Below are 10361 nucleotides of genomic sequence, written 5' to 3'. Positions count from 1 at the left end.
AAACTCCTTGCTTCCTGAACTTGTTTCGGCTGCCTTTCTGGTTCCACACTGTCACTGCCACCAGCACCGCTACACACACACACACAGAGGACAGTCTAAACATGCATTTTTTAGTGTGTTTCTGCACCACCGGGACAGATTTCACCCCCTTCCTGCACATTCGTTGAAGCAGCTCATTAAAGCACCTCTGTGGAGCAATTTAGCCTGAATAAATCAGTACAACAGTCATTCAGAAACATTAGTTTAATTACCACGAACAGGTGAAGTACAGATGAGCCCTTCAGTAGGAGGAGAACCAGTCTTTAATATCCTTGACTGTGAATTGCTACCAGGTTGAACTTTGAGGAAATTTTTCTTTCAAATTCCCCTGAAACATGTTCATCCTCATTAGGGCTGATGGGAAGTCAAGCCTGAGCCTGACCCCGCTGACGGGGAGCAGAGGCAGCCAACTGTCATATGAATTTATTATACTGTATGTTGATGTCCTAAAATGACATAGGCAGCACCTGATTGTTGTATAAGCCTTTCATAACTGAAATCTCTACTTCACCAGCATCTGTCTGTTACTGATCAATACTAATGAAAAACCTATTGATCGCTACAGCATACTGTTACACAAGTTTAGAACAAAGGGTCTTCAGAGGAGACGTCTGACATCACATTCAGTTACGTGGTTTGTGCGGTTCTTAAGTCAGGTGGATTTGACAAAAGAGCTGAGCTGGTGTCAATAAACTGATCATCTGAGACGTTCATCCTCAACTCTGAGAACACTTCTGGTGACAAGCTGGCGTTTTTTTGTTTAGTTTTTTTTTCAATAGTCGGCACTGGTCAGGAATACAAATATGTTCATTAAAATATTAAAAGGAAGTCCATAAATGTGGTGCATGTTCATATCCCTCTCTAGAGTTTGTAGAATTGATCCACGTTTGCTTTTACTGTTGAAGTTTGTTTCAGTTGCTCTGCATTTAGCCTGTTTAATGATTGCCGCTGGTGATAACTGGCCAGTTATTCCTCTGTGTACTCCAAATAAAAGGGAAACAAAACAAGCATCACTTCCTGTCAGCAACTAGCTCCATGTGTGTTTTCCTACCTGGATATACAGGAGGTAAAAGTAAGAACTTTATTGTTTTAAAGTTTTGCTGAGTTAGTGTGGTTTAGTGATCCTTCAGTGTTTAGTATGTTTTAGGGCTGTGACACACAAAGGCGACGGTTGTCCGTACGTGAGCATCTGTCAGGGCTGTCTTCCCATTGTGTCCCACATTGTTGGTACTAGTTGGACCCTGTGGGAGGCTTTTCGGCCGATTCGACATGTGAATCTGCATCAGCTGGTCGGCCTCATTGGTGAGTGAGCCCACTCTGATTGGGTTTTCAAGCTAGTGAATCAGTGCATGAGAAGAGAACCGTTCAGGGAAGCCCTTTCAGTCTGTCACTGTAGTATGCTTGATTTCACCATTTTAGTGCAGTTTCACCTTGTTTTTCACCTCTGCAACCTTTCTTCTTCCACAACCAAAAGACCAAGGGCAAAGAACGGCAGAGTTATTTGCAACTTCTTATCAGACATATTCTCAATCAGGAGCTATAAACAGCAGTTGTGGTTAAATGGCAGCTGCTTTGTTTATAGCTTTATTATTCTAGCTCTTTTTCTTTCCCCATCCGAATGGTGACTACAGATACTGACACCGGCTGGTCGGAGGAGTCAGGAACATACTGTATGTATGTGCTAGTTTGCTATTGCTGTAGTGTGTTAAAGTGCCACTTTTTCAACCTGATAAAGGCGACATGAAGCAATGCAACAGTCGACCTTCATCGCTGCTGATTTTTTTCACATCGGCTTGGTGTGTCTGCTCTTACATAAAAACAGTGTAGCTTAGCAACGCTAACTGGGGTTACTTCACTTTATTTTCTTTACATGTAAACAATCCTCTTTTCGCTTACCAAAAAACACCAGCAGACACATGCTGATGGCCAGGATGGAGCTGGGGCTGAGGGCAGCCAGCCGGTGACCTTTGACCTGTTCCAGCTCGCAGTGCTGACCCCTGAACCCCTCCTGACACCGGCACCGGTAGCCATCAGGTGACAACGCTTGGCATAAGCCTCCATTAAGGCAAGAAGAAGGTCCACAGGGCGACGGCACACAATGCTGCTGACCTGAGTCGTCCATCACAGTCACCTGACCACCAGGACACCTGTGCAGTGACAGACAGCAAGATGAATCAATGACATCAGAGCAAAATCTGAACATTTTTACAAAAGGAAACTAGTGGTAAATGAACTTGTGGTATGTTTCTATGCATTGAAGTGCACTCAAAGTGCTTTACACTATTTCCCATTCACCCATTGGTACACACATTCACAGAAGTGATATCACTGAAAGCAACTTGGGCTTCACTGTTCTGCTCAAGGACATGTCAACATACAGACTGGAGAAACCGGGATCAACCCATTGAGCCTATGGTCAGGGGACAACCTGCTCTACTTCCTGAGCCACAGCTGCCCCCAACGGAGGCTTTATTGTTTGAGATATCTGTACAGTTTGTGTCTTTTACCTGCACTGATGTTTCCTCCACAGGTCGATGCAGCGCAACGGGCTGTGGCAGGGCTGGCTGTTGCAGGCGTTACTGGAGCATCCTGAGCTGACGCCCCGCCTCTCAAGCACCGTCACCAAGCCCCGGGTCTGCCCGTCCAGAGGCAGGACCTGTCCATTAAAACGAACATCCCGCAGACAGCCTGAAGGAGAAAACATCCACACTAGATGTGTTGTGCTGGGATTATATGTACTATAAAATACTACAACTAGTACTACAAAGAAATGTGATGAACGTTATATGACTGCAAAAGGCAGTTGATGACACTGGTAGACTAGTTTTTGGTACCCACTGGTTTGTCTCAGTTAAGTCTGAGACATTATGTGTGACAGACAGGTGGACGGACACTTTGTCACAGCAGGAGCCAAATCATGTTCGTCCTTCCACTTCTCATTTTTTGCATAAATCTAATGAAAGGTTCTGCATAAAGCCAATGAAAAAGTTTTAGAGTATTTAACACCTGTTGTCAGTAACAGTTTGAAACATTGATATGGTATGAAATGCACCAGAGCTACATGTCTGACAAAATTTGAAGGAAGACAGGAAACACACACAACTGACAGCACTTACTTTTTACTAAATTAATTTCTTGTGGACAATGTTATAGAGAGAAGTGTGTCAACAGATCTGCACAGTGATTGTTCAACATTTGCACACCAATCCCGCCTTAAAAAGGCAATGTGTAAGGGTCTTAAGTAGACCAACGCGAGGATACAAAATCATTGTAAACAAACTGTGTGTTGGAGCAAAGAGGAATCCTCAAAAAGACAAAGCATTTAAATATTTCTGTTCTTATGATTGGTCACTTACATGCTTCTGTTGCAGTTCATTCACTTAAGAAATTTCCTGATTAAAAAAAAGGCTTTTGGGCATCAACAGAACAGTGATCAGATCCACATCTCACCATGAAACTCAGCCTTGTCTCCAGTGGTTGGTCCGTTGCCGACCATCACACTGCTTGGATGAACCACGATCTCCCTACGGCTCCCCAGTTGGGCCTGGGCCTCCCGTGATCCCCCGCCCTGCTCCAGCCGCAGGGTGAACAGGTTGTCGTGGCGACTGAGGCTGACCAGGACCCACTGTCCGATGTCCAGCCGTTGGCCGGGGAGCCGCAGGGTGTGAGCACCATCACCAAGGTTGGCACGAACAGAGAGGTGGCCCTCCCTGACCTGACAGCAGGAAGAAGACATATACACAGAACATTGAGCCCAAATTACCCACATCTGGTGTGAAGTCAAAGGACACTAACTGATGCGCTGTGAGAGGTGCTGACCTCCAGGATGATGTATTCGTCAGCCTCCCAGGACGACACAGACAGCAGAGTGCCCGAGGCAGCCCTTGTTCGGAGGAGCAGCTGGATGTTGGTGCGTCTGGAGCTGCTGCCTCCTCTGAGCTGAAAACGCACAACACTTCCCGAGTCGAAGGAGAACTCTGGGACAACTGGTGGGAAAGGAGGAGACACATGAAGGCACATTTAAACCATTTCTTACACATGAAGGCAAAACCCCTGGGTTGAAACGAACCAGCAGCTCCGCATCAGGAACTCTGTCTACTTCACTGACAACTTAGAAAACCAGACATTTGTTAAGCAATGCTAATGTCAGTCTGAATGCAGCCAACTATTCCTGGGTTACATTTTGGCCACGGCACTGAGTGATGGCTGTGAGTGTATGCAAAATCAACAGGGCACTAGAGAGTTGTGGTGACTCTGTGTGGATAGTGTATAATTTTCCACTGACAGACTGCACTCTCAGCCAGGAAGTCTCACAGCTTTTTTTGAAACTGGTGCCCTAAAGGAAAGTTCAAGAAATCTTGAGATTGACTGTAGTTTTCCATTCACATATGATCCCAGAAGAATATTTCAGGGTGAAGATGCACTAATAAAGAAGACAAATCTCACCCCTGTCACACTTGTGTCCAGTGTACCCCGGGTGGCACTCGCAGCTGAAGGAGCCCCAGTCAGTGAGGCAGGAGGCGTGAGCGCCACACGAGGGACCAGCTGCCGTCACACACACCCCGTCTGTCAGCCTACACCCTGGTGTGCTGTCCACGCTCTCACCTGGAGACGCCAGGTCATATACCTGAGAGCCAGAAGGAAAGATGATCATCTGGTTTTTCTTCAAATCCTATAATGTATCCATCATCATCATCAAATGACCTTCTTCACAACCTCTCAGTGATCCAGGCTGCATTCACAGGCAGTATGTTGGGAGGTATCGTGTAGTTTCCTCCTTTGGGCCTGAAATGCACGAAGGCTAAGGTGGACATGCACTCAGCTTCTAAACATGCCCATTGTTTCCTGTTGGCAGCTATGCAGAGGTGTGGGATGGTATATCAAGCCCCCTGAATGCATGAACTCCAACATGTGGTTTGAATGTGTGGAGGAATCAGGACGCCACCTCTGACTGCAGAGCACACGTTATGGTGGAGGACAGCTTTTCTTTCTTGTCCTCTTTTAAAAGCAGATTTCTTCTGTCATAAAAATTTAGTGATGTGATGTGAAAGCTAATGATTTTTTTTAATGGAAAAGGGAGCTAACTGTGTGCTCTCTAAAGCTCACAGCATTCTCCCTGTAGCATGAGCGGAAATGGAGATTTTGTCCTGAGGGTGGTGGCAGAGGGAATGTCAGATTCACCCTCTGGGAATCACCAATGTCCACAGTGAATTACATGAGAACGTGGCCAGTAGTTTGCTCTGGACCAAACACGCATCACTGTCAGGCTACAGAATGGTCAAATGGAACATTTACTCTACTGTGGTGTTTTCTTACAAACTCTGCTGTCCATAGTTCGGCCATGAAAGCATTGTCAACACACCTGAGCTTTGATCATGACTGTTCATGATAATAAAGCTCTGGTGACACCAAGTAACAGTAAGAAGGTTCCTTCTTGTTCCTAGCATGACACTGAAAAGCAGCAAACACAAAACCATCCATCGTTTTTAAAAGGAAATAAGCAATGGTGTCGTCATGATTTTAACACCAAATATATCGTGTACTGCCACACTGGAAATATGACCCCCGTTTGGAGGCAGCATACTGTGACAGAGCTGTGGTGAAATCATGATCCTAGAGCTCTTTCTCAGGGAATAGTTGGGGATTTTGGGAGGCTGTTGAGGTTTTCACTGAGCAGCGATGGAACAACAGCAGCTTGGGCTTTTGCAGGAGGAAGAAGATTCTGTTCATTTATTTTACATTCTAGACTGTGATGTTGTGATGTTGGCCTTGGCTGATGAGCCAAGCTCATACCACCATCTGTTCGACCACTCTCCTCCCAGTACAGACACACACACGTTTTCATTCCTTGTTGGGACTTTACATTGACTTACATTCATTTCCTGTAGACTTATCCTAACTTTAACCATAACAACTACTTGCCTAACACTTAACCTTAAATCATATTGCCATCCTAAAATTCAGTGATTCATCCTTGTGGGGACCAGAAGCTGGTCCCCACAATGTGACTGGGTTAACACGTTTTGGTCCCCATAATGTAAGTAATATAAAAGCATGGTATGATGCACACAAACACAAACAATCCTCCAAGGATTTGAGAGGAGGAAGAGTGTATACATACATGCACAAACATTAAAAGTGGAATTAGAGACAGACCACACCAATGATCACACACACACACACACACACACACACACACACACACACACAGGGGTGTTACCTGACTGTCAACCACCAGGTTACGGATGCAGCCGGTGAAATTGCGATAATGTTGGTGAGGGGACACTTCTTTCACTCCTCCCAACTGAAGAGGCTGGTACACATTCAGATAACTGAAGAAGAGGAGGAGGAGAGAGGAAGAAGTCAGAGAAGAGGAGAATTAAGAGAGGGATTGGAGGAGAAGATTAACATGAGGAGTATAAGTGCAAAAGAGTAGGATGAAGAAGTGAAGCAGAGGATAAGGAAGAGCAGGACAGGAAAAGGTAGGTGAGAATAAAATATGGAATGAGAGGACAGGAAGGAAGAGACGGAAAGGTTGGAAAATTTGGAGAAAAAAAAGACAAGAACAGTAAAAAAATTAGTGAGGAGGAGAAAACCACAAGGCAAGGAGGATAAGAACGAGTGACAATAAAGGAAAAGAAGAGGGGTAGAGAAAGAGGGAGCAGAAGAATAAAGAAAAGGAGGACAAGGAGTAGAGGTAAAAAATGTAGAAAGGGGAAAATGGAAAAACATGAAAGTTGTGAAGAGGGGGAAATGGCAGAAGTTGAAAAAAGAAAAACAGAGAAGAGGAGGCAGAGGTGGGTAGGAAGAGGAGGAAGAAAAGGAGAACAAGGGGCGTTCAAGAGCAGAAGACAAATGAATGACAGAGACAGGTGAGCAGGAGAACAGGAGGAGAAAGAACAAGAAGACCTCTGGCTCCCGGGGGTCTCTCCTGCAGCTCTGCAGCTGGACTCATCCACATCCTGAGTTTCATTCCTAACACCCTCCAGCTCGGTCACCACCGCCCCCCCACACTGGTCCAGAATCAGCTGCACGGCCTGAACACGCAAAGACACACAACTCTGTCAGCAACGTTTATTGATTACTGCCAGACAGAGTGAGGGCTACTCAGACTAACTATAATGTTATTAAAAATGCACTTTAGGCAAGATTTCTGCATCCACAAGTCAGTCAGATATCCATCTGTAAGTCCACCGCTGTGCATCCATTTCTCTGACCTTTCCATCACTGATGATGTCGAGGCGATGCCAATGCCGGCTGCTGACAGTGGATTTGGGAGGGAGCTGCAACGTCAGGGTTCCTGATCCGTGGTTTACACTCAGAGCCGGAACCCCATTCCTCAGCTCTGGAAGGGAAGATGAGATTCAGAGTTTTCTATCTTCCTGTTCACATTGAAACCACACTTAAATTTTAAACCTTCTCCAGCTTCATTTGGGCTATTTTCAGCCTGTAAACCTCCAGCTATCACGAACACCAGTAAAGCAAGTTGGAAAATAAATCTGGGTCCTCAGTGACTTGTAAATGGAACATTTTTATTATAAGTGACCGTCATTTGTGACCTTTGGTTTGGTTTTAAAATCTGTACATGGACTGTCAAAGCTCATTCTTGACCTTTGAAGCCTTAAATGATGAAGACAATGTCAGACCAACGATCTATTTACCAGTGATTCCAAGCTTTCAACAGCATCTCATGGAGCACCCTGAGGTGACGCCCTGCCAGAGCTGGCTCTGATGTTGTCACATGAACAACAGATTAACTAAATGTGACCTAAACGTGACATGACCAAAAGTTCACACTACATTGGAGCCAGCTCTGTTTGCTGAATGAAACATTTGAGATGCAGCTGAAGACACCAGCATTCAACAAAGCAAAACAAATGGCTTTACCATGTTAACCATGTTAGTGAACATGTAAGTGACAAATGCTTCCGAATGATCAATGTTGCACCCATCTTTGATTTTCCCCTCCACTGACCCACACAGCACCAGCTCAGGTTCAATAATTACATAATTTTAATTGCACCAGATTATGCAGGAAGTGTTCAATAGGCCATCAGCAGGACCACGGGGGCTGGCATCAGGCTTAATGAGGCTCTCTGACTTTACAGCAGAGGACTGATTTGCTCTTTGTGTTTCCCATTAACATTTTTAACAATGCAAATTTCCAAAATTCCTGGAATTTCTCAGTAAGAGCTCATGTAGCTCACTCTGTATGTTTAGAAAAGTGTTGTTTAGTCAGTATTTCTGCAACAGGCTGGTAAATCACAACATTTTCGGTGTTGTAGTAGACAGTACAACACATACTCATGCTGTGTAACTGTACACTAAAAAGTTTGTGAGACAGCATTTTACGACATATTAGCTCCTCCTGAATGAGCACATTGCTCACTGGCACTTCAGCAGTGAACTCACCTATGGCGGTTCACTTCAGCAGTGAACTCACCTATGGCGATGAAATCCTCCGGCTCGCCTGGGTGGGCGGAGCCAAGGGGCCCGTTGTAGAGGAGCAGCCCATTGGCAGATTCAGCCAGGAACTCCAGGGAGATGTGGTTGTGGAAGCAAGGCCTGATGGGATTATGCATGATAGCGTCAGATGGTTTTTTGAAAATTCAAGAAACACAATGATTTCCCACCAGGGATCAATAGAGTCTGATGATTCTACTGGGTTTGGTTTGATTCATCTGATTCTGAAAAGGAACTGAACTTATCAGATACTCATAGTGCAGTAAAAAGTACAAGGTTGGTATCTGAAGTGTGAAGTAGCAGAACATGGAAATACTCAAATTGTAAATACACGTAGCTCAAAATTGTAACCAGTACAATACTTGAGTAAATTTACTTAGCTACTTTCCACTACCGGTTTACTTTCCTTTTAGTTTTAGTCTCGTGCTAGCTTTAGCGTGGTTAGCTTTGTGCTAAGAGTTTGTTTGTAAACTACAGATTTAGTTCTAAACTAGTGTTGGTTTGGTACAGAAACATTCTTTACCTCTTACTTTTATGTTCAGTTTAATGAATGCGTTTGTCTGTTATCTCTTCTCTCTCCCCTTCTGCAGGTGGAGGCAGTGCTGGGCGTGTCCATCTCTCAGGTGGGGATCGATGACTGTCCCCACACAGACTGCAGTCAGTCTGGAGGCTGCAGCACCGAGGTCTCGTTCAGCCAGGCCCCGGTGCCTCTCAGCTCTAGTAACACCTCTCTGGTGTCACTGGCAACCTCGACAACAGCACGATGTGGCTGCAGAGGCCGAGAGGCCATCCATCTGCCCTGCTCTGCCTACCCCACCAGCCCCTGTCTTAACGGGGGCACCTGCCAGGATGGACCACTGGGATACAGGTCAGTGCAGGGAGAGCCACTGTAACCAGTTCTGTCGTGGTCTGGTTGACTCCAGTCTTCTGCTGTAGTGCTGCCAAGACGAGTCTCTCTTCAAATTAAACTCTTCTTTATGCAATACACATGGTTTGGTCATAGTTTGTGCAGTGCTATAATGAACTGTGAGTACTTTTGTTGGCTTGGTTTGTCTTTCCTTCTGTTGATCTGTCTCTTTTCACTTTAATCAACATTGGCAGGTCAGTAAAGAAGCTGCTTCCACTGCACCTGATGTACTATTACAGATAATGCAGATAGTGATTAGGGTCATAGCTGCATCAAGGCTCTGTGCTCTGTCTGGGAATTTCAGGCCGTTAATGACGTGATGAGGAGTTTGTTTTGCACAGTTAGACATGTTTCAAAGAAGATCCATAAATTTTGTGAACAAATTGTCTTTGCATTTTAAAATTTCTAGACATAAACATTTTAATATAACAAAGGAATTTAGAGTTTCTATGTTGACCAAGGGGAGAAATCATCTTTGTAAAATCATTTACGGTGATAAAATAGATGGAACTTGAACTGTTGCATGAATGGATGAAAACATTCTAAAGTAGTTTATTGAGGATTTGAATTTGCAACCTCAGAATTGTAAAATGAATCTGGCCCTGATTGTATCATATTTAAATTCAATACTGTTTGTAGCTTTTTAATGCTCCTGCAGCATTTGGGAGAACTTCAGGTAATTTTTAAAATAATGGACTGACCAATTCAGTCTCAATGTATCAAACCAGTGCTATTAAATACTGGTATTGTAGATACGCATGTTAACTAACATTTTGAAGTGAATTCAGTGGGGTTGAATGCCTTTATAATGAAGTGTCCACCAGCAGGACTATCAGTGTCTCAGACACTGGTAATAATGATAAAGTAATTTTTCGTTGTGTGTCTCAGGTGCAAGTGTCCGCCCATGTTTGACGGCCCCGAGTGCCAGCAGACCAAACACAGCTTCAGTGGC

General features: G+C 44.6%; 2 protein-coding genes across 2 annotated transcripts in view; one reads left to right on the top strand and one right to left on the bottom strand.

The window, feature by feature from the left end:
* Window positions 1-8668, bottom strand: part of LOC109970079 (putative neural-cadherin 2) — a 10091-nt gene extending 1423 nt beyond the window's left edge. Inside the window, exons 1-10 of the mRNA XM_020617400.1 lie at window positions 8483-8668; window positions 7257-7384; window positions 6949-7076; window positions 6260-6371; window positions 4486-4666; window positions 3859-4025; window positions 3490-3754; window positions 2547-2727; window positions 1936-2186; window positions 5-69 (exon numbers count right to left, since the gene is read on the bottom strand). Of these exons, the coding sequence (XP_020473056.1) occupies window positions 5-69; window positions 1936-2186; window positions 2547-2727; window positions 3490-3754; window positions 3859-4025; window positions 4486-4666; window positions 6260-6371; window positions 6949-7076; window positions 7257-7384; window positions 8483-8621 (1617 nt within the window). The 5' untranslated portion in view covers window positions 8622-8668. The remainder of the gene's footprint in view (window positions 1-4; window positions 70-1935; window positions 2187-2546; window positions 2728-3489; window positions 3755-3858; window positions 4026-4485; window positions 4667-6259; window positions 6372-6948; window positions 7077-7256; window positions 7385-8482) is intronic.
* A 140-nt stretch (window positions 8669-8808) lies between these two features.
* Window positions 8809-10361, top strand: part of LOC109970078 (neural-cadherin-like) — a 2825-nt gene continuing 1272 nt past the window's right edge. Inside the window, exons 1-4 of the mRNA XM_020617399.1 lie at window positions 8809-8825; window positions 8980-9001; window positions 9093-9370; window positions 10298-10359. Of these exons, the coding sequence (XP_020473055.1) occupies window positions 8809-8825; window positions 8980-9001; window positions 9093-9370; window positions 10298-10359 (379 nt within the window). The remainder of the gene's footprint in view (window positions 8826-8979; window positions 9002-9092; window positions 9371-10297; window positions 10360-10361) is intronic.

Source organism: Monopterus albus, unplaced genomic scaffold, assembly GCF_001952655.1.
Source record: "Monopterus albus unplaced genomic scaffold, M_albus_1.0 scaffold189.1, whole genome shotgun sequence".
NCBI classification, from domain to species: domain Eukaryota; kingdom Metazoa; phylum Chordata; class Actinopteri; order Synbranchiformes; family Synbranchidae; genus Monopterus; species Monopterus albus.
The sequence above is the reverse complement of the archived record's forward strand: the minus strand, read 5'-3'. Positions and strand labels throughout refer to the sequence as shown.